Source organism: Rhinopithecus roxellana, chromosome 10, assembly GCF_007565055.1.
Source record: "Rhinopithecus roxellana isolate Shanxi Qingling chromosome 10, ASM756505v1, whole genome shotgun sequence".
NCBI classification, from domain to species: Eukaryota; Metazoa; Chordata; class Mammalia; order Primates; family Cercopithecidae; genus Rhinopithecus; species Rhinopithecus roxellana.
The window spans coordinates 128,336,899-128,362,226 of NC_044558.1; the positions used below are offsets into that span (position 1 = coordinate 128,336,899).

General features: G+C 32.9%; 1 protein-coding gene across 2 annotated transcripts in view; it reads left to right on the forward strand.

The window, feature by feature from the left end:
* Positions 1-25,328, forward strand: part of SLCO1B3 (solute carrier organic anion transporter family member 1B3) — a 110,302-nt gene that overhangs the window by 25,980 nt on the left and 58,994 nt on the right. The window contains exons 1-3 of one of the 2 annotated variants that reach the window (XM_030938348.1): positions 15,006-15,089; positions 21,551-21,692; positions 24,905-25,037. In XM_030938348.1, coding sequence (XP_030794208.1) covers positions 15,087-15,089; positions 21,551-21,692; positions 24,905-25,037 — 278 coding nt within the window. In that variant the 5' untranslated portion in view covers positions 15,006-15,086. Of the gene's footprint in view, positions 1-15,005; positions 15,090-21,550; positions 21,693-24,904; positions 25,038-25,328 lie in introns of those variants that run through there. The other variant, XM_010361359.2, reaches the window with a different exon arrangement.

Consider the following 25,328-nt stretch of genomic DNA (forward strand, 5'->3'; position numbering starts at 1 on the left):
TCATGTGAAGACAGTAGCTATTTAGTTTGTGATTCTTTATACATTCTGTTAATCGGAATGTTTTAAGTGGAACATTTAGGCCATTTACATTCAACATATATATTTAGATGTAAGGTACTGATCCATTCATCATGTTAATTGTTAGCTAGATACTTTTATTCTTAATTGTGTGTGTGCGTGTGTGTGTGTGTGTGTGTGTGTTTATAGGCCCTGTGAGTTTCAAGAGGTTCAGTTTTGGTGCATATCAAGCTTTGTTTTTTCAAGATTTAGTACCATTTTAGGCACTTTTTGTAGAGCTGGTCTGGTAATAACCAATTCCCTCAGCATTGTTTTGTCTGAAAATGACTTTATTTCTCCTTCATTTATATAACTTAGTTTTAATGAATACAAAATTCTTGTCTGACAATTGTTCTGTTTAAGGAGCCTGAAGACAGGACCCAAATCACATCTGGCTAGTAAGGTTTCTCCTGAGAGGTCTACTGTTTCTCTGACAGCTTTTTCTTTATAGGTTACCTAATGCTCTTAGTGTTGTCTTAGTGATCTTAGAAGTCTTTCATTCATTTTGACTTGAGATGCCTGATGGCTATATGCCTTGGTGATGACCTTTTTGTAATAAATCTTCCAGGAATTCTTTGAGCTTCCTGTATTTGAATACTGAAATTTCTAGCAAGGTCAGAGAAGTTTCCTCAATTATTCAACAAAATATGTTTTCCAGACATTTAGTTTACTCTTCTCCCTCCGGAACATCTGTTATTCTTAGATTTGGTCCTTTTACATAGTCTCATACATCTTGGAGACTTTGTTCACTTCTTTTGATTTTTTTTCTTTATTTTCATCAGATTGGGTTAATTCAAAGACCTCATCTTTGAGCTTTGAAATTTTTTCTTCTACTTGTTCTAGTCTATTGTTGAAAGCTTTCACTGCATTTTGTAATTCTCTGTGTCTACATATTCAGGAGTTCTGATTGGTTTTTCTTTAAGATACCTATCATTTTATAAAATGAGTATATAATAGTTGATGAGGGATACTGAGCTCAATACCAGAAGTACTGGGTCCAAGAGACAAAGGTAAAGTTGAAGACAGGCTTATGATGATTTCAGGTTAGAGGCCTTTGAGTGCAGGAGCTTACACCTCCCTTCTTAAAGCACAGTACAGGTGAATGACTTAAAAATTATGTCAAAGTCTACCATTTTGAAAACTTTGATGTACTTTAAAATGTTGTAATATAATGATGATTTAAGGGAAAAACTTATGACTGAGTAAGTTTATTTTTTAAGTAAAGCACCTTAAACTTTGTCAGTAACCAAATTCAAAGACACAAACTGCTAGGATATCACAAAAGGGTGTGATTATGACAGTAAATTTGATTCTAATAAATCAAATTTAAAAGCACAGAAATGCACAGAAAATACAAATGACAAACACTTTAAAAATTTAAGAGGAATTGGTCGGGTGCAGTGGCTCACACCTGTAATCCCAGCACTTTGGGAGGCCGAGGAGGGTGGATCACAAGGTCAGGAGTTTCAGACGAGCCTGACCAACATGATGAAACCCCATCTCTACTAAAAACACAAAAATTAGCCAGGCCTGGTGCCCGGTGTCTGTAATCTCAGCTACTTAGGAGGCTGAGGCAGGAAAATCACTTGAACCTGGGAAGCGGAGGTTGCAGTGAGCTGAGATCGTGTTACTGCATTCTAGCCTGGGTGACAGAGCAAGACACCATCTCAAAAAAAAAGAAAAAAAAAAAAGAGAAATTAATCATATGAAGTTTGTTTTGCCAGAGTGACTACTGATAGGGATATAATTGCCTGTCATTAGTCAATACAGAAAAAAATAAAAATACAACATCAAAAACTTTATAAAGTGGTTATCATAATGTAATAAAATAATATTTTAAAGATTTTATTTAAATATTTTAGTTTATTTAAAATGTTTCAATATTCGTTATTTAAATATTTTATTTATTTAAAATATTAAAAATTTTATTACATATTTCATTATGTAATTAAATATTTTAAAAGAATATCATAATGTAATAAAATAAAGTAAAATTAAATAAAACCAACACAGATTTACAAAGACTAGAACTTTTACTTTTTAAAGGTATAAGGCTAATATTTAACACAGATTTAAATCTTTAGGCTAGGGTACACAATCAAGTGCTTTATATTCACTCCGTAATATATATCTTAAACTTGGCCTAAATGTATCATACTGAGGTAGCGGGAAGGGCCTTGGCCCTTAATTCTGTTTCTGCTTTTGCCCTAGTACCACCCACCCCCCAAAAAAATGTGTAAACGGAGCGTGTGAATGTAGTTAATCTAGTTTGTTTCTCTTATACAAAGAGAGACAAAAAAGATGAATCAATAGTGGTGTTTCAAATTCCATTAATCTTCAATGTTTTGACAAATATTCACAAACACATAATCATGATTTCTTTGAACCCTTACCATGATCCTTTGAAGTAAATAAGTTAAATATTCTATATTTTCCTCCTATTAATAATGAAATTACAGTTCAGTGAATTGTGTTACTGGTCCATCTTGGTTAAGTTATTAAGCAAAGCAAACAAACAGACATCAAAAAGCAAAACAAACAAACCAAAAAATGACTGGATCCATAGCTTTTGATTTCAAAGCACACTTTCATTTCTTGCAGAACATATATATCAAGTCCATAGATGGTTTTCTACTTTTGTCAAGAAGAAAATAGTCTAGTGAGTAGGAAGTATAAGAAAATAAAAGGAGAAAACATAAGTCATAAAAGGTATATATGAAATAAATTGAATAATAAAGAGATTAGTTTTCCTGAAACAGACCAGGAAAGTATATTCTAATCTTGTGTATTATATTTATAATACTTAAATTCAATTCAAAATTAAAATAGAAACTATGGAAACTGATAGTTAACTATAAAGAAGCACACAAATATTCTAACCAGAGTATCTTCTAAGCAGTTGTACCATCTGAATATGAAAAGAAATAATTATATTCAGAAATTATGATTAATTAAAAGAGTGTATATTTTGTCACTGAAGGGCAGTAAAAATGTTAATGGTCATTTCTGTAAATATTTGAAAGAAAAGAAGATCATATTATTTGTATGATTCAACTGAAATAGTTTTACATTTCAATAAAACAAATTAAATAATGTACTATGTCATTAAATTGATGTAAAGAATAAAGAAATTTTTAAAACAAAACACTTAAAAATAATATGTGAAACCAATCAAGGATTACATAGATTTCAACAAAGATTTAATGAGTGCATACACTCATCCTGTGTTCCAATTTTACCTGAATTCTTATCATCCCTAAACATACTAAGTGAATAACTATTAATGTTTTGACATACTCAGCAGAAAAATAACTTTGCAATTACATGATGACAGTTTGCCTCAGTGTTACTAGATGTCTCAAATTAATTCAATAACAATTTGATTTTGTTTTTAACTAAACATATAGAAATGAAGTATAGACTTTGGAAATGTATTATTCAAAGGTAAACTTTCCCATATTATTGTGAACATTACTATTTATTTGACTTAAAAATTCAACATTGAGACCAGGCACAGTGGCTCATGCTTGTAATCTCAGCACTTTAGGAGGCTGAGGTGGGAGGATCATGAGGTCAGGAGTTCGAGACCAGCTTGGCCAACATAATGAAACCATATCTCTACTAAAAATACAAACATTAGCCAGGTGTGGTGGCATGCACCTGTAATCCCTATCTACTCGAGAGGCAGAGGCAGAATTGTTTGAACCCAGGAGGTGGAGGTTGTAGTGAACTGAGTTCATGCCACTGAACTCCAGCCTGAGTGACAGAGCAAGACTCCGTCTCAAAAAAGAAAAAAAGAAAAAATTCAACATTGTTAATATAATTTTGTGTGGTGTTCAGACAAATACAAACTTTATTGTAACATGGGTGTTATAGTGAAAAACAATTTAGTAAAACAGAAAGCAATAGTTTGTACACCTTAAATATATAGAATTTTATTCGTCAATCATACCTCAATAAAGTGGGGACAATATATTCTTCTCTTTCATTGAAGAAAAAAAGCAAAATATACTTTAAATTGATTATAATGTACATATAATTTATAGATATGTCCAATATGTGATAGTTTAACAATGGAACTTAAACAGTAGTCAACATTTACATATATATGAAATTGAACTGTAAGAGTTTTTAGAAGAAGCTGATCTGGAATACAAAAGAAAAAGTCCCTCAGTGGTATTAAACGTATTTGTAAACTAATTCCATAATTTTTCATTGTATTTTTTTCAAAATAAATTGAAGTTCTTTAGTCAAAGTAATAGAGTCAAACCTTCTAATTTTTAACATGTTAGCATATATTAATTATTAAAAACAAAACTTGCAAACAGATGCAAGGGAAAGAGCTGTGAATATATTATTATATTATCAAATAGCAGAAAAGAAGATATAAAATTGAAATTCTGCAGTTGTGTTTTAGAATGTCTTTATATGTGAAAAAATTATTTTAATATAGGTTCTATTTGAATTGGGTAAATGTACATTATGTACATGAATAAAAAGTAATTGAGAATACCTATGACTTTGCAACCACAAAAAAATGGCAAATGTTTAAAGCAAATAAACTCAGTTCATTTGTATTTTTACATAGATATTTTTGGAGAGAGAAATTTGAAGACAGGCAAAACCTGTAGTTTACTTTGAATAAAAATGTATGTAGGTCAATTTGAATAAAAAGAAATCGAGACATTTCCATTTATTATTTTTCCATTAGCATTATTGTTGTGAGTTTATCAGGAAAATTTTTTCTTCATTAAAAATATTGTGATCTACAGAAAATATTCAGTTCAAAATATCAACAACTATAAATTTAGTAATCATTAAAAAGAACTTTAAAGAAGACTTTGTGATCTTATTAACAAATTAAAATACTTAGGAGAAATTTGAAAAAATCCTTCAAAAAGTAACAGTGACATGATAATACAGATACTCTTAAGAGAAAAATGAATAAAATATATGGGTATACACGTAGACACATTGATATGCATGGAAACACTAATATATCTATCAAGAATAATCATATTCTATTATTTTTAATAATAAAATAAGAAAAAACAGCATTTAATATATTTTCTTCAATGTACTTGGCTGTGTTTTGGATCATTTATTTAAAAAATACTTGAAATAGTTTTACATAGGGAAAACTCTGAATAAAGCAATAATTGAAACCAATTTGTTGATAAATATTTCAAAATTTTTTCTAACCTCAGTTTTTATCACATATTTTGATCTAAAAAATGTTCCAGTCTATATCATGAATAAGATGTAAGAGAGATACAAACCAAATTCCTACTAGGGTAAATAAAGCTTAACTAAAGAAATGACACTGAGTCAGGCATTAAAATTTATCAGGATTCCCATTGCTATAAAGGGAGGGAAGCAGCAGATTACACAGATAAACCCAGGGAGAGTTGACAAGGTTCTAACTCAGGATAATTAGGAGATGAAGAAATGGTAGGTTACTATATTAGATCCATAGACTATTTGCCTTTTTATGTATAGTATTTGTGTTCCCATCCCTGTTCTGCTTCAGGTCAGTTTTTGTTTCTCTAATTATATAACTTTGCATCTCTAAACTTTATTATTCTTACTTGCATAATGTAGAGAGTAATCTCTGACATGCAAAAATTTCATGGACTTTAGGTCTTATGTTAAGTCTTTAATCCATCTTGAGTTAAGTTTTGTATAAGGTGTAAGGAAGGGATCCAGTTTCAGCATTCTGCATATGGTTAGCCAGTTTTCCCATCACCATTTATTAAATAGGGAATCCTTTCCCCATTGCTTGTTTTTGCCACGTTTGTCAAAGATCAGATGGTTGTAGATATGTGGTGTTATTTCTGTGGCCTCTGTTCTGTTCCATTGGTCTATATATCTGTTTTGGTACCAGTGTCATGCTGTTTTGGTTACTTTAGCCTTGTAGTGTGTTTTGAAGTCAGATAGCTTTGTTCTTTTTGCTTAGGATTGTCTTGGCTATGCAGGCTCATTTTTGGTTCCATATGAAATTTAAAGTAGTTTTTTCCAATTCTGTGAAGAAAGCCAATGGTAGTTTGATGGGGATAGCATTGAATCTATACATTACTTTGGGCAATATGGTCATTTTCACAATATTGATTCTTCCTATCCATGAATATGGAATGTTTTTCCATTTGTTTGTGTCCTCTTTTATTTCCTTGAGCAGTGGTTTGTAGTTTTCCTTGAAGAGGTCTTTCACATCCCTTGTAAGTTGTATTCCTAGGTATTTTATTCTCTTTGTGGCAATTGTGAATGGGAGTTCACTCATGATTTGACTCTCTGTTTGTTATTAGTGTATAGGAATGCTCAGTGATTTTTGCACATTAATTTTGTATCCTGAGACTTTACTGAAGTTGGTTATCAGCTTAAGAAGATTTTGGACTGAGACGATGGGGTTTTCTCAATATACAATCATGTCATCTGCAAATAGAGACAACTTGACTTCCTCTTTTCCTAATCGAATACCCTTTATTTCTTTCTCTTACCTGATCGCCCTGGGCATAACTTCCAATGCTATGTCAAATAGGAGTGGTTAGAGAGGGCATCTTTGTCTTGTGCTGGCTTTCAAAGGGAAAGCTTCCAGTTTTTGCCCATTCAGTATGATATTGGCTGTGGGTTTGTCATAAATAGCTCTTATTATTTTGAGATACATTTCATGATTACCTGTTTTTTTGAGAGTTTTTGCATAAAAACCCTAGAAGAAAACCTAGGCAATACCATTCAGGACATAGGCATGGGCAAAGACTTCATGACTAAAACACCAAAAGCAATGGCAACAAAAGCCAAAATAGACAAATAGGATCTAATTAAATTAAAGACTTCTGCACAGCAAAATAAACTACCATCAGAGTGAACAGGCAACCTAAAGAATAGGAGAAATGTTTGCAATCTATCCATCTGACAAAGGGCTAATATCCAGAATTTACAAGGAACTTAAACAAATCTACAATAAAAAAAAAACCCTATCAAAAATTGGGTGAAGGATGTGAACAGACACTTCTCAAAAGAAGACATTTATGCAACCAACAAACATATGAAAAAATGCTCATCATCACTGGTCATTTGAGAAATGCAAATCAGAACCATAATGAGATACCATCTCATACCAGTTAGAATGACAATCATTAAAAAGTCAGGAAACAACATATGTGGGAGAGGATGTGGAGAAATAGGAATGCTTTCACACTCTTGGTGGGAGTGTAAATTAGTTCAAACATTGTGGAAGACAGTGTGGTGATTACTCAAGGATCTAGAACCAGAAATACCATTTGATCCAGCAATCCCATTACTGGGTATATACCCAAAGGATTATAAATCATTCTACTATAAAGACACATTCACATGTATGTTTATTGTGGCCCTGTTCACAATAGGAGACTCGGAACCATCCTAAATGCCCATCAATGATAGACTGAATAAAGAAAATGTGACCCATACATACAATGGAATGCTATGCAGCCATGAAAAAGGATGAGTTCATGTTCTTTGCAGGGACATGGATGAAGCTGGAAAGCATCATTCTCAGCAAACTAACACAAGAATAGTAAACCAAACACCGCATGTTCTCACTCATAAGTGGGAACTGAACAGTGAGGACACACTGGACACAGGGAGGGGAACATCACACACTGGGGCCTGTTGTGGGGTAGGGGGTGGGGGGAGGGATAGCATTAGGGGAAATATCTAATGTAGACGACGGGTTGATGGGTGCAGCAAACCACCATGGCACATGTATACCTGTGTAACAAATCTGCACATTCTGCACATGTACCCCAGAGCTTAAAATATAATAATAAAAAAAGAGACTGAAAAAATTTTCTCATGGGCACTAGAAATAATATGCACAGAATAAGTGGGGTAGTTCCTAGAAAATATTAAATTCTGTATAATAAAATGATTAATGCTCATGCCCATTCTGTATCAATTGGGAAAAAAATGTAAAGTGGAGAAAGTAGGTGTTAAATTGTTTTCTGTGAGTAAAATGATGTAATTCTTCTCCTGTATCTCTTCTAGCAAACAATTCAAAAGCTGTATTTCTTATGAATGCTTTTAGTGAATAAATTTATTAGGAAAATTTGAAGAATTTCCAAGATACATATCACAGAAAAGTGTAAATTAAGACAGTATGCACACAATATCTATCCAGAAGATCTATTGTGAGCTAACATCTTGGTTACACACATTTATTTCACATATTCCAGTTTTATTTTTCATTTTCATAGCTTATTTCTTTTGGTAAAATTCACTTTATTTTCTTTTACTATGTCATTGTTTTCCTTTATATCAAAGAGAATAGTTAGAATAGTTCTTTCAAAATTCTTGTTCAGTGATTCCAACGTATGTGCCATCTATGGGTTGGTTTTTATCGAGTGTCATTTCTCATGAGAATATCTCACATTTTCCTAGACTTTTTTATGTGGATAATTTTGAACACTGTTATGTTCTTCCAAAGAGTGTTATTCTTTAGTTAGTTAGCTAGTTAGTTAGTTAGTTAGTTAGTTAGTTAGTTAGTTTCTTTGTTTTATAAGATATTTAACTTTGTTGACTTGAAATTGCAAACTATGTCTTGGTGTTTTAGTCAGCTCAGGCTGCTAAAACAAAAACATCAACATATAAATTTGAGGGATATGCAAACATTCAGTCCTTAACAGATGGTAATAAAAACAATGACAATGAGTGAGTTTGCCCAGAAAAAGTATATAAGGTAAAAAGAGAAGAGTGTCTGAAACAAATCCCTGGAAGAACAGTGAATAACCAGAATAACATAATCCATGAATACTTGGGAGGAGTGACGCAAAAAATAGGATTTGAGTCATGCAAGCGTAGTCAACTCTATGGTTATACTGAAAAGGACACAAGGGAGATAGAGTTATGGGAAAGAGAAGGTTCAGTGGGGCAGGAGAGGTATTTTTTAAAATAAACTGGAATATGGATTCATTGTATCTTTTTTGTAAATTTCACAACTATTTCCAGGCAAATCTCTCTCTTGAGCTCCAGACTTCTCTTAGTTGTATCTACAGGATACACATTTATTTTTAGTTGTGTCTACTGGATACGTGCTTATTTTTAGGCATGTCAAATTTGACTTATGAAAAGATAATTTCATTTTCTTTATTGTCAAGTCTTCTTTTTTCCTATATTTCTCACCTTAAATAACAGCTAAAATAATAAATAATAGCTTAATAATAACACTTTAAATAATAGCTAAAATAAAAATTTATAAGAAAAGTGTTATGGACTGAATATTTGTGCCCTCCTTGCCAATTACATGCAGTTATCTAAAGCAGAAATCCCAAATATAAAATCAGATTTTTCATGTGGTTCTCCTCTTAAACTTCTTCCTAGTATGTCTAATAACTTTGTTTTCTTCTCCCTGTCTCTACTCACTTTTTTTTTCTGAACTCAGCTTTCTAACAGATTTCTTTGCCATAATTTAATCTTTCTCATGGCTGCCAGAATTAACACTCAAAAATTAATTTTGTTGTGATGCATATAAAAATTCATATTGACCTCCAAATGTTTGTCATATTTCTATCCTTACACTGCCCTTTGCAAGATACTCTTTCTGTTTTTCAACTAGTCTGTGTGCTTGAACTTCTCAGAGGCTATTCATATGCTTATTTTGTTTTTAAAAATTTAATTTCTTCTTCAGCATTGAAGCTTCTACTATCCCCTAAAAACTTAGCTCAAATGTCATCACATTTGTAAAAACTTTAACCTATAAAGGCAGAATGTGCCACTTTTCCCTGTCAACTCATAACATTATAAACTTATGGCAATTCCATTACTCAGTACGTATTATATTGTCATTATTGGGTTGTTGCTCCTGAGAGATTATTAGTTCATTTACGGTATTTATTATGCATTTATTTATTTTTGGCTTTATTCCTCTATAGTTGTCTCAGTTCTGAGTTTAGAAGAGTAACTGTCATATTGAAGTTGCTCAATAAATGTTTGTTGAGTAAATCAATTGAGGTTCAGATGGGTTAACTGAGTTAATTAAATCTGTACATGTGACAAAGTAGAAGCTTGGAACTGTCTTCTGACTGTAAGCCCAGAAATTTTACCATGTTACATTAATGACCAGCTTACTGTGACTGCAGGTAAATAGAGGCTTTACCTCCTATTTCGATGCCAGTGTCTCTTCCTGCCAGTGACACGTTAAAATCTATCTGATAATTGTGAACGTTTGCATCGCTGTTTTGTTTTTATTTGAATAAACTTAAAGCAGAGAGCTAGAAGTTGGAAGCTCACAATTTTAATAAAAATAGAAATTTATCAAGCTTACTGTGAAGCTAGCACTTCATGTTCCTAGAGGTATTTAGAAAGCCTCACATATGCAAAGGGTAGTACATTCACTTATAAAATGCCTGAGAAGACCATAAGGTTTTACCTAAGGTTGATCCGCAGGCTCAGCAGAAGGGTAACCAAAGGTAGAAGAATAAAAAAAAAAAAAAAAAATAGCTAAAATAAAAATTTATAAGGAAGGTGTTTTGGACTGAATATTTGTGCCCTCCTTGCCAATTACATATTTAAACCCTGATCCCAAGGTGTTAGTATTTGAGGCCTTTGGTAAGTAAATAGATCATGAGAGAGGAACCCTTCATGATGGGATTTGTGTCCTTAGAAAATGTCAGAGAGCTAACTAAATTTTTCCCTCCCGTGAGGGTACAAGTAGAAGTTAGCTGTCTTCAACCTAAAAGAGGGCCTTCACCAGAATTCAACTATGTTGGCCCCTTGATCTCAGACAACCCAGCTTTCAGAATTATGAAATATACATGTTTATTTTTCAACCCATTTAGTCTATCGTAATTTGTTATAGCAGCCTGAACTTACTAAAACTAAAGTTCAGTGGAAAATTTAAGCCGGCAGAATACAGAATCATCAAATTTTAAGATAAGTCAACTGAAAATTTCAGTCTGAGAAGCAGAAAAAATATATATATGAAGAAAAGTGAACAAAACCTAAGGACTTGTCATGTACCATCAGGTGAACCAGTGTACAAATTACAGGGATTTCAGAAGGAGAATAGAGAGAGAAAAGGGAAAAAATAATAATATTTGAAAAATGGGATGGCTGAGAACACCACAAAGTTGATGAAAGACATAAATCTCAACAGCCTAGAAGCTTAAGGAACTCCAAGTAAAAAAACTGAAAGAAATTCACTTTGAGATATATTATAATCAAACCACTAAAAGTCAAAATAATAATAATAATACAGAATATTGGAAGCAGCTAGAATGGGAATCATCACGTACAAGTGCTCTCCCATAAGATTAATAACTGATTTCTCATCAGAAACTATGGAGACCATTGGATGATATATCTAATAAGGGGCTGATATTAAAAATCTACAAAGAACACTTAAGACTCAATCATAAGAAAACAGCCAATTATAAAATGGGAAAAAGATCTGAACAGTTACACTTTACTGATGGGCATATACAGATGGTAAACAACTATATAAAAACATGCTCAACATAATATGTCAATAGTGAATTGCCAATTAAAACAATGCGCTTTCATTTCATACTTATTAAAGTAACATTGCAAACACAAAAAATGACAAATGCTGGCAAATATGAGGAGCGACCAGAACTCTCATTTATTGCTGGTGGGAATGCAAAATGGTAGAGCCACTTTGTAAAACAATCTGATGGTTTCTTATGAATCTAAAGACAGTCTTACTATACAGTCCTGCAGTGTTAGACCTCAGTATTTACCCAAATGACTTGAAAATTTATATCCACATCAAAACCTGCACACAAGCGTTATAGCAGCTTTGTTCATGATTGTCATGACTTAAAAGCAACCAAGATATCTTTCAATAGGTGAATAGGTAAACAAGCTGTGGTACAGACATACAATAGAATATTTTTTTAGCTATTAAAAAGAAATGGGACATCAAGCCATAAAAATACATGGAAAGACATCCAAAACGTAATTGTAAGCAACAGAAGCAAATCTTAAAATGTTATACATTGTAAGATTTCAAATATATGAGATTCTGGAAAAGAAAAACCTATAGAGAGGAATGGCTCAGTAGTTGCCAAGTGTTTGAGGGAGAGAGGAAGGAAGAAGGAAACACAGTGCAGAGGATTTTTAGGTAAGGGAGACTATTCTTTATGATACAGTAATGAAGAAGACCTATCAATATACATTTATCAAAATCGATAGACTGTACAACACACCAAATGAACCCTAATGTAAAATATGCTCTTCAGTTAATAATAATGCATCAAAATTGGTTCATCAGTAAAAACAAATGTACCACACCAATAGAAAGTAAACATAATAGGGAAAACTATGTGTGGAAAGAGGGAATATGTGGAAGCTCTCTGTAATTTACAGTCTTTTTTTATTGCTCTAAAAAATATAGTCTATTAAGTATATTAAAAATCTTCAAGAAAATACTAGCCAATTAATTGCAACAGCACATTTAAAAGATTGTACACCATAACAAAGATGGATTCATCCTCGAAATTTAAGCGTGATTAAATATATGAAACTCAAAGTAATGCAATACATTAAGCAAAGAAAAAAGCCACATGACCATCTTACTAGATGCATTTGACAAAAATCCAACACCCTTTCTCAATACAAACACCCAGAAAACTAGTAATATGAGGGACCTCTCTCAACATGATAAGGGTATTTATGAAAAATCTTCAGCTGGCTTCATATTTGATATTGAAAGACTGAAAGTGTTCTCCCTGTAATTAAAAACAAGACAAGAATACTCATTTTTACTAATGCTATTCAAGATTGTTCTAGAAGTTCTAGCCAGAGCCTTTAGACAAGAAAAATAAACAAAAGGCATTCAAATTAGAAAAAAGGAAAACTGTCTTTATTTACAGATAACATGATTATACGTAAAGAAAAGCCCAAAGAATCCACAAGAAATCTATTAGAGCCAATAAATGATTAAAGCAAAATTCGGTAGTAGAAAATCACACACACACATATTACTTGTGTTTCTGTACACCAGGAATGAGCATTGAAAAATAATTAAAGGAGTAAATCTAACATCCAGTGTTTATAGATTATAAAATTTAGTATTGGTGAAATGACAATACTACCCAGATTTCTCTACAGATTCACCACAAATTCTATCTTAATCCCAACAGCCATTTTTTTTCTTACAGACATGGAAACATCAATACTAAAATTCATATGAAATGGCAAGGGTCCCCAGATAACCAAAATAATATTGAAAAAAGAACAAAGTTGAAAAAAAACATTTTCAAACTTTTATTTTAACTTCAGGGGTACATGTACAGTTAGTTATGTAAGTAAACTGTGTGTTGCTGATGTTTGATGTACAGATTATTTTATCAGCCAAGCAATAAGCATAGTACTTGATAGGTAGTTTTTCTATTCTCTGTATTCTCCTAACCTCCACCCTCAGGTCGGCACAGTGTCTATTGTTCCCTTCTTTGTATCCAAATGTACTTAATTTTTTGTTCACACTTATAAGTGAGAACGTGCAATATTTGATTTTCTGTTCCTGTGTTAGTTTGCTCAGGATAATGGCCACCAGCGTCATCCATGTTGCTGGAATAGAATTGCTGGGTCAAATGATAATTCATTTTAAGTTCTTTGAGAAATTGCCAAAGTGCTTTTCACAATGGTTGAGCTGATTTACATTTCCACCCTCAAGGTATAAGTGTTCCCTTTTCTTCACAACCTCACCAGCAACTGTTATTTTTTGACTTGTTAATAATAGCCATTCTGACTAGCGTGAGATGGTATCTCATTGTGGTTTTGATTTGCATTATCATATTTTATTTATCTATTCATTTGTCAATGAACATTTGAGTCGCTTCTACCTCTTGGCTATTGTAAGTAATGCTGTGATGAACATGGGTGTGCGAAAATCTCTTAAAGATCCCAGTTTGAATGTCTTTGAATATATACACAGAAGAAGGATGGGTGGCTTCCATGGTAATTCTACTTGTGACTCTTTTGTGGAAACTACAAACTAGTTTTCATGACGGTAGCACTATTTTACATTTCAAACAACAAACACAGTGGATCCAACTTTTTCACCTACTTACTAACATTGGTTATTTTTCTTTGAATAGTGAGTGTTCTGATGAGTGTGGGGTGATAGCTCATGGTGGTTTTGATTTACATTTCCCTTATGATTAGTGATGTTGAGCATCTTTTCATATGTTTATTGGCCATTTATACACCTTGTTTGGAGAAATGTTTATTCAAGTCCTTTGTCCATTTTTTAATTGCATTATTTGTTTTTTGTTGTTGTTAAGTTGCAGAAGTTCCTTATATATTCTGGGTATTAACTCCCTATTAAATATAGGATTTGCCATTATTTTCTGCCATTCTGTAGGTTAAATTTTCATCTTGTTGTTTCTTTTTATGTGCAGAGGTCTTTAAGTTTGATGTAGTCACATTTGTCTGTTTTTTATTTTGTTGCCTGTACTTTTTGGGTGTCATGCTCAAGAAATTATTGTCAAATCGAATGCTCTGAAGCATTTTCTCTGTATTTTCTTCTAAGAGTGTAAGGTCTTACATTTAGGCATTTAATCCATTTTGAGTTAGTTTTCGCATATGGTGTAAGACAATAGGTCAACTGCATTCTGTCCACTTGTCTCAACACCGATTGTTGAAGAGACTGTTCTCTCTCTGTCATGTAGTGTTGGCACCCTTGTTGAAAATCACTTGTCCATATAGGCAAGAGTTTATTTCTGAACTCTATTCTATTCCATTGTTTTATATGACTGTCTTTGTTTTAGTGCACACCATCCTAATTACAGTTGCTCTGCAGTGTATTTTGAAAACAGGAAATATGAAGCATCCAACTGTGTTATTCTTCAAGATTATTTTGGCTACACAGGTTGCCTTTGAATTCCCTGCAAATTTTATATTTGTTGTTTCTATTTCTATACAAATGCTGCCTAGGTATGGTGGTTCACACCTATATCCCCAGGGATTTGGAAGTCTGAGGCTGGAGGATCACTTGAGGCCAGAAGTTTGAGACTAGCTCTAGCACAAGCAACATGGTAAGATGCCACCTCTTAAAAAAAAAAAAAAAAAATTAGTTAGGCATAGTGGTGCACAGCTGTAGTACCAGCTATTCAGGAGGCTGAGGTGGGAGGATTGATAGAGCCCAGGAGGTTGGAACTGCAGTGAGCCATGATCACTCCATTGTACTCCAGACTGGGCAACACAGCAAGACTGTAGAAAAAACTAAAATTCAAAATTAAAAAAATTAAATGGCATTGAAATTAAAATCTATAGATGAGTATGAATAGTATGGATGTTTTAACAATACTAAATCTTCCAATCTATAAGAATTGAATGTCTCGCATTTATTTGCATTTTATTAATTTGGTAATATTTATTATTTTATTTTATTTTATTTATTTTAAGAAGATGGAACTATGATAAATTAAAATTCTAAATAGTTCACTGTTCTTAGTGGAATTCAGCCTTTTTTATTAAAAAAAAACTACTTTTTTTTTTCTGATAACCTTTGGTTAATTTTAAAATTGGAAAAAAATTTAATTCTAAATTTTCCCATGTTTTTATTGATTTTATAGAGAGGCAGAACCTCAGGTCTTTTTATTTATTTATTTATTTTTTATTATTATACTTTAAGTTCTAGGGTACATGTGCATAACGTGAAATTTTGTTACATATGTATACTTGTGCCATGTTGGTGTGCTGCACCCATCAACTCATCAGCACCCATCAACTCGTCAGCACCCATCAACTCGTCATTTACATCAGTTACGTCATAACTCCCAATGCAATCCCTCCCCCCTCCCCCCGCCATGATAGGCCCCAGTGTGTGATGTTCCCCTTCCCGAGTCCAAGTGATCGCATTGTTCAGTTCCCACCTATAAGTAAGAACATGCGGTGTTTGGTTTATGAACAGACATTTCTCAAAAGAAGACATTCATACAGCCAACAGACACATGAAAAAATGCTCATCATCACTGGCCATCAGAGAAATGAAAATCAAAACCACAATGAGATACCATCTCACACCAGTTAGAATGGTGATCAGGAAAAAGTCAGGAAACAACGGGTGCTGGAGAGGGTGTGGAGAAATAGGGACACTTTTACACGTTGGTGGGATTGTAAACTAGTTCAACCATTATGGAAAACAGTATGGTGATTCCTCAAGGATCTAGAACTAGAAGTACCACATAACCCAGCCATCCCATTACTGGGTATATACCCAAAGGATTATAAATTATGCTGCTATAAAGACACATGCACACGTATGTTTATTGTGGCACTATTCACAATAGCAAAGACTTGGAATCAACCCAAATGTCCATCAGTGACAGACTGGATTAAGAAAATGTGGCACATATACACCATGGAATACTATGCAGCCATAAAAAAGGATGAGTTTGTGTCCTTTGTAGGGACATGGATGCAGCTGGAAACCATCATTCTCAGCAAACTATCGCAAGAATTTGGTAATATTTAATAGGTTTCAGTGTAAAAATCTTCGCTTTGTCATTTAAGTTTATTCCTAAATGTTTTATCTTTTTGTGAGATCTAGTGAGATTTTCTTAATTTCCTTTTGAAATGTTCATTGGTAGTGCATAGAAACACTTCTTAATTTTGAATATTGCTTTGTGTCCTGCTACTTTGCTAAATATGTTTATATTTTTCTAAATTTTTTGGTAGAATCTTTACATATAAGATGATATCATCTGTGAACAGAGATAATTTTATTTCTTTTCCAATTTGAATGCATTTTATTTCTTTTTCTTGTTTAATTTACCTTCCTAGAACTTCCAGAACTAGATTGAATGAATATTAATGTTAGGAGTAGGCATCTTGTCAAATGTTATTTTCTGCATTAAGTGAGATGACCATGTGGTGTTGTCCTTCATTTTGTGAATGTGATATATTATGCTGATATAATTTTATATATTAAACCATCCTTGTATTTCAGGTATGTATTTTGCTGGATTGTGATGTGATTTTTTTTTTAATATGCTGTTGCATTCAGCCTACTAGTATTACATTTAGGATTTTTGTATCAATATACATCAGGAATATTTGCCTGTAGTTTTCTTTTTTTCTGTCTTTATGTTATTTCAGTATTAGAGTTATTCTGGCCACATTAAACAAATTTGGGAGTTACGTTCACATGTATTGGTGTTACTTATTCTTTAGGAGTTTGGTAAAATTCTCTAGTGAAGACATTGGCTACTGGTTTTATGTTTTTTGGAAGTATTTGATAGTGCTTCAATGTCCTAACTAATTATAGTTCTGTTCAGATTTTTAAAATTGAATCATAATTCAATTTCAGTAGGTTGTGTGTTTCTAGGAATTTATTCATTATTCTATGGTTTCCAATTTGTTGGCTTATAATTGTTCATAGTCATCTCTTATAATTCTTTTTAATTTCTGAGACAGCCATTGTAATGTCTCCTCTTTCAGTTCTAATTTTAGCTATTTAAGTCTCCCTGTCTCTCTCTTTTTATTTTAGCTAAAGGTCTCTCAATTTTGTTGATACATTCAAAAGACCAACTTGGATTCATTAATTTTTTTCTGTTGTTTTTGTTTATTTTCTATTTTATTTTGTTCTACTCTAATGTTGAATATTTTCTTCCTCTCTTAATTTTGGATTTGTTTTTCTTTTCCCGGTTCCTTGATGGATACAGTTATGCTATTTATTTGAGATTTTTCTTTTCTTAATATCAATTTATAAACTTTCCTGTTAGTGCTGCTTCCGCTGCATCACATAAGTTTTGGTTTCTTGTGTTTTCATTTTCATTTTTTCTCAGATACTTTATTAATTCTTGTTATTCCTCCTTTGACCCATTTGTTGTTTAAGAATGAATTTTTAAATTTCATTTATCTGTGGATTTTCTTGTTTTATTTCTGCTTTTAAGTACTAGTTTCATTGGCCTGTAGCAGAGAAGATACTTAATATAATTTCAACATTTTTAATTTGTTAAGATTTGTTGTGTGGGCCAAGGTGGTCTGTCTTGGAGAATGTTCCATTTCTGCTGGAGAAAATATTTATTCTGTTGTTATTTGATAGAGAGTGCTCTATTTGTCTATTAGGTTAATTGGCCTATCATGTTCAAGTCATTTGATTCCTGGTTGTTCTGTATATAAATGAATGCAGGATATTGAAGTATCATTATTATTATTGTCATATTATTATGTTATTGTCCATTTTTCCCTCAGTTGTATCTATGTTTGTTTCATATATTTCATTGCTTTAGTTTTAGGTGCAGATCTATTTATAATTGTTGGCTCTTCCTGGTGAATTGATAATTTTATGCTAGTATAATGTCCTTTGTCTCCTGAGACAGATTTTGTCATAAAATCTAATTTTTCTGATATAATTATGGACATACCTGCTCTCTTTAGGTTCCTGTTTGCATTGGATACTTTTGTCTGTCTTGTCATTGCGTCTTTTAAAAAAAATCATTCTTCAAATGGAGTATGTAATCTATTTAATCTTTAAATAATTACTGATAAGGAAGGACTTACTATTGCCATTTTGTTTATTACTTTGTCTTATAACTTCTTTTCTCTCTCTTTTTCTCTCTTGGTGTCTTCCTTTGGGTTATATTATTATTAATTTTTTTTACTGTGACATGTTTTTGTTTACTTCTCATTTTCCTGTATAGTCACTTTTCTTCGTGGTTACCATTTTAATTACATAAAATTTTAAAATTATAATAATTTCAAATTGATAACTTTAGTTGTATTTAAAAACTTGACTCATTCAAATTTCTATCCCCTCTCACTTTATGTTGTTAATGACGAATATTACCTTTTTGTGTACCTATTAACAGAGAATTTACAATTACTTTTATGCTATTTAAAAAATTCTATATCAGATTTGTGTTATTTACCCACTTACATTGCAATATGGCCAGATTCTGTATTTGTGTATGTATTTACCCTTATCAGAGAATTTCACTTTTTTGTGTGATTCTCTTTTGCTGTTTATCGTTCTTTTCCTTCAACTTGTAGTATTCCCTTCAGCATTTTTAAGTCTAGTTGTGATTATCTCTCACACTTTTAGCTAATCTAAGAAAATGTTGATTTCTCCTTCTTTTTTTTTTAAGGTCAGTTTTGTTAAATATTGTACTCTTGGCAGGGCATGATGACTCAGGCCTGTAATCCAGCACTTTGGGAGGCCAAGGGGGGGGGGTGGATCACCTGAAGTCAGGAGTTCAAGGCCAGCCTGGCCAACATAGTGAAACCCCATCTCTACTAAAAAAAAAAAAAAAAAAAAAAAAAACCCGAAAATTAGCCGGGTATGGTGGCAGGCACCTATAATCCCAGCTACTCGGGAGCCTGAGGCAGAAGAATCACTTGAACCTGGGAGGCAGAGGTTGCAGTGAGCTGAGATTGTGCCATTGCACTCCAGTCTGGGAGACAAGAGTGAAACTCCATATCAATCAATCAATAAATAATAAACACATACATACTTATGTATGTGTATGTGTAGATAGATAGATAGATAGATAGATAGATAGATAGATAGATAGATAGATAGTACTCTTGGCTTGCAGGTTTCACTGCCCTCCACAGTTCATTAAATATGTTGTCTCACTTCCTCCTATCTTGAAAGATTTCTTTTAAGAAATATGCTGGTACTCTGTGAGATGCTTCTTGTACTTTTGGTAGCTTTTCTGTTGCTGCTTTTGAGATTCTGTTTGTCTGTGACTTTTGACAGTTTGACTACAATATGTCTTGGTGGGGATCTCATTAGATTGATCCTATTTGGAGTTTTTTTGAGATTCTTAAATTTTTAGGTTTATTTCTTTCCTCAGATTGGAAAAATCTGGGGCCCTAATTTATTCAAATAGTTCTCTGCACCTTTCATTTTTTCTTCTCCTCTGGTACTCTCATAATGCATACCTGGTTCTAGTCAATGGTGTTCCATAATTACTTTAGTCCTTATATTGTTTTTTCTTTTTCTTCTCTACTACAGCAATTTTCAAAGTTTTGTCTTTGCTTTCACCAATTCTTCCTTTTCATGAAGTCTTATGTTGAGTCTCTACTCAATTTTTCAATTAAGTTATTTTATTATTTGATTCCAGGGTTTCTGTTGGGTTCTCCATAGTTACTACATCTTTATTGATATTCTCATTTTGTTCATTGGTTATGTTTCTAATTTCATTTAGTTGTTTATCTGTGCTCTCTTTCAATTTATTGAGCATACTTGACAGTAATTTTGAGGTTGTCATCTGGCAAGATCTGTATCTTCATTTCTTTCAGGTGGCTTTCTGGAGATTTAATTTGCTCCTTTGAATTTGTAGGCATCTCTCTTTCTTTACAGGCATTGTTATTTTTTTCTTGACAAAATACCTGCATATGGAGAATCCACCAACATTCACAGACTTTGCACTCCAGTTTTCTATAGGGAGAACTTTTCCCGCTCTACCTGCCTACCCTCTCAGGCTTTTCTGGGTAGGCATTCCTCTTTGTGTGTTTTGGGCTTGTGTGTGTAATATTTTATTTCAAAAGGCTTGCTGGTTTCTACTTAAGATCGTCTCTCATGTCTATGATACTGTGACCTCTCTAGCACCACAGTAAATTATGGCAGTGAAGCTGCACTTAATCTTTCTGTGGTAGTGCAGATTCTGATGTACATTTAATTGTCTTTGTTCTGAGAGATAAGCCCAACCTGCTTCTCCATTCCTATGGCTACTTGGATATGGGAAGACAGATAACAGTTCTTGGGCAGGGTGAGAAGGCGAGAATCTCTCATTTCTCTAATTATTAAGGTATGAATCCATCATGAGAGCTCTACTGTCATACCAAGTACCCCTAAAAGGTTCCATCTCCAATTATCATCACACTGGAAATTTGGGCTTTAACATATGAATTTGGGGGGAACACAAACATGCGGTTCAAAAGTGGGTAATATTTTAATAGTAGAGCCAAAGGAATTCTTACGGATGTAGATATGAGCTGTAAGAGAAAGGATGAATCAATACATTTTGTTAAAATGATATTAGAAATTAAAACATCTACAACCATTACATCTCACACTGATACAGTCACTTGTGTTGGTCATAAAATTCCTCTTTGCCTCCACAAAGTTCTACTTTTCAGCTGGCTTCTGGAAGTGCTACCTTTGTGAATGTACTGCCATTCCCCTCCCAGTTAGCCAATGCTATTCACATGGAAATAAAGAATAGCTCACCATCATGGCCATCTGAGAACAGTGTCTAGTTTCCTATAGATCAGTTAATGAAATTAGTTTAAAAATAGCAACCTTAACTACACAACTCTAACAATCAAATGCTGTAACCAAGTTAGAAAATCATGCTTTAGTAGTGTACTGATAATATTATAAGGCTGAGAAGTTTCAACTTGTATAGGGAAAAATGGGTATGCTTTTTATGATAAAAATAATGTTTTCAAGTAAAGAAGAAAAGCTGTTTTAATTCCATGTACCTATAAACATTATATAGTTCTTTGATTAACCAATTTTCCTTTTTTCTTCTACTGTTTTTAGATGTTCTTGGCAGCCCTGTCATTCAGCTATATTGCTAGAGCACTAGGTGGAATCATTATGAAAATGTCCATCACTCAAATAGAAAGGAGATTTGACATATCTTCTTCTCTTGCTGGTTTAATTGATGGAAGCTTTGAAATTGGTAACTTTTTTTTGGTATTTTGATAACCATACTTGCATAAGTTAAAAAACAAACTGTTTATGCATGCTTTATACCACTGGGTCTGAACTAGGTGTAAATTTGTCTCTCATGGGCAGTTTGGCAATATGTTAGGACATTTTTGTTGCCATAAATGGGCTGGGGCAGGGAAGATGCGACTGGTACCCAGGGGTAGAGGTCAGGGATGCTGCTAAACACTATGCAATGCGTAAGACAGACTTACCAACAAATAACTATCCTTCTCAAAATGTCTATAGTGAGGATGCTGAAAAACTCTGATCCTACACAAACTCATGGCTTGCAAATTAACTTTTTTGGAAGCTTTATCTCCCTTGTCTCAAGGTGCCCCAGTGTGAAAAAAGGTTGAGGGAGGACTATAATTCTTCTGGTTTTAAGTGGAGGGACTGCATAGGAGCAACCTACGCTAGGTTCTAGTGTTTAACTGTGTACAACATTGGGAGTTTAAAGTCTTTTTTTTTTTTTTAATGTTGAAGATATTGCTTTGATGTCATCATTTCAATTTGGATTTCTCCAACAATAGTGAGGTTTTATATAATTATTGAAAACAGGTTTTTTTCTTACTTTACCCACTGCTAGCTCATAGCCTCTGCTGATTTTCCCTTTTTCTTTTCACTTTCTAATTATTTGGAGGGACCACCAAATTGTCTATTATATAGACTGCAAATATTTCCTACAATTTCTGTTTCTATTTTAACTGTATTTACGCAATGCTTAACTAATGACTAAAATGTAATTGTCAAAGGAAGATTTATCTCTTTATATGAATTCAGAATGTTTGTCATTCAAAGATATGACACTCTACATGTCTTTTACTTTTTCACCTCCCAAGCTCAATGAAATCATCTAGAATTTTAGAATTGGAATGTTATTAGTTTTAAAGTTTAGTTCACTGTATGTCTATTTTTATCATGAAATTAATCCTTAACATTTTTTTTTAAACTTTGCAGCTATTTAACAGCAATTATTCGAACATCATTATCAGTTTAGTTTCTTTGCTTACCTCTGTTTTTTGAATCCTGTGACTTCAAATCTCATCTTTACTCTTTCTGGAGTATACCTCCATGTATAGATGACCCTCTGTATCCACAGGTTCCATACCTGTGGATGCAAGTCATATTCAAAAAATATAAAACTAAAAAATGGCCACATGTTAATAAAAATGATACAAATAAAACCAACATAGAATAGCAACTATTTACATAGTATTTACATTGTATTAGAAGTATTAGAAGTTATCTAGAGATGATATAAAGCATACAGGAGGATGTTGATAGGTTATATGCAATAGTGCATCTTTTGTTTGTTTGTTTTTGTTTTTTGAGGCAGAGTCTCCCTCTGTCATCCAGGCTGGAGTGCAGTGCCCTGATGTCAGCTCACAACAACCTCCATCTCCTGGGTTTAAGCGATTCTCCTGCCTCAGCCTCCCAAGTAGCTGGGATTAGAGGGATGTGCCACCACATCCGGCTAATTTTCGTGTTTTTAAGTGGAGATGGGTTTTCACCATTTGGCCAGGCTGATCTCGAACTCCTAGCCTCAAGTGTTTTGCCAGCCTCAGCCTTTCAGAGTGCTGGGATTGTAGATGTGAGCCTCCGTGTCCAGGCAATACTACAGTTTTTTACTTAAAGGACTTGAGCATCCACAAATCTTGGTGTCTACAGAGCATCCTCGAATGAATAACCCATTGACACTGAGGGATGACCGTAGTTATTGTTTTCTAGGAAGAATTGAAAGCATGGCATATTTTCTAAGCCCTTGCTTGTTGGAATATGCTTTTATTTTAGTATCATATTTAATTGATAATTTGGGTATGTAATTAAAATTTCCAAATGATTTTTTTCTTAAAACGTTAAAAATATTCATCTACTGTTTTATAACATTCAATGTGGTATATAAGAAATTATTACCACTGTAATTTTCATGAACTGATATGCATCTCCTTTTTATCTTTAAATATCCAAAAATTTACCAGCATGTATCTGAGACTCTCTCTTTCTACATTACTTCTGCTGTACAAATGTAGGAACTTTGATCTGAAAGCTTATGTCTTCCTCTAACACAAAAGCTTTATTTTCTCTTTTCTATTTGTTTCTTTCTGTTTTTATTCTTTCTTTTCTTCTGAAACATATATGAGATAAACAATATATTTTCTGGATATTTTTCCTTTAAAATTTTTTTCCTTTAAATTTCTACCTCTTTTCTTTATGTTTCATCAATCTTCTCTGATGCGTGATGTCATCTTATTATATCAAGTTCTAATTTGTAAATTTTAAATTATAATTTAAATTTATAACAACACTTTATTGTGCTTACTATTTTTAGTCTGCCAGTTCTGATTCTGTGGCTGCAAGATGCCATTGTACCTCTAAATATACTAACTGGATTTTTTTAAAAAAATGTTTCTATTCTTTTCAGTTTAATCTTGTTTAAGTATTTATTCTTGTGTTGCTTTATCTGCTGGTCCATTCTGGTGCTTTCTTTCATGAAACTATTTTCCATCAATGTTCAATAATTCTTGATTATTGTCTGTTCATTGTTATGTATAAGGCTATAGATAAATCTGAATTGGTCTGCTCTGATGGCTCTTCCACGTTTTAATCTAAATAATTTATACTCGACATTAAATCTCAAATAATGTCTCCTCCAGGAAACTTTCACAACGCCCCTAATTAATTTAAGCTCCCTATTTCGTAATCTAACAGCACATCTATCCGTCTGTTTTGTTTTATTACTGGTGTGTTTCTAGAGAACAAGTACCATGATTTATTCTATTTCTGACTCTGAGCACTGTGGTAGGTACATAGTATAAATTTAAGGAATGCCTGGAATAAGTTTAAAATATGCATGAATGATGATCTTTCCCTCAGATTAGGAAGACAGTTTGCCATTCCAATGTAATCTAGTAAACTCCACATTTTCAAAAAAACTTTGCTTCTCTCATATAGCCAAATTACCTGAGTGCTTTCTTTGTACATAAAACCTATTCTACTTATTAATCCTATACAACTTTTCAATGAGTGGTTTAATGTAGGAGAGTTCACCTTCATAATTAAATTTCATGGTCTTTGAGGGAAGGTATGATGTCTTGGGCATATTTGCATTCCTTTGGGGCTTTCGGTTCTACTAGATACAAAATTACACTAAGTCATATCCACTTAATTTTGTTCTTTTTCTAGGAAATTTGCTTGTGATTGTATTTGTAAGTTACTTTGGATCTAAACTACACAGACCAAAGTTAATTGGAATTGGTTGTCTCCTTATGGGAACTGGAAGTATTTTGACAGCTTTGCCACATTTCTTCATGGGATAGTAAGTACTAAACAGCTCTGAGCCATTTATTATCAGCTACTTGTAACTTAGCAGTAGAATTTTATTTTTATACTTTTAAGTAGGCAGTTACCTTTTGAGAGGATTACCCGCATGTATGCATAGAGAAATGGAGTATATTTCCTATGTAATAGTTCATGTATTGCTTTATTCATCATGGCTTTTATAAACTTTTAAATAAGAATGATATTGTATAAGATATACAGTTTTATATGAAATAAGTTATTTACCAATTTTAGTATAATGTATGTATTTTATGTCTTTGCCTGTAAG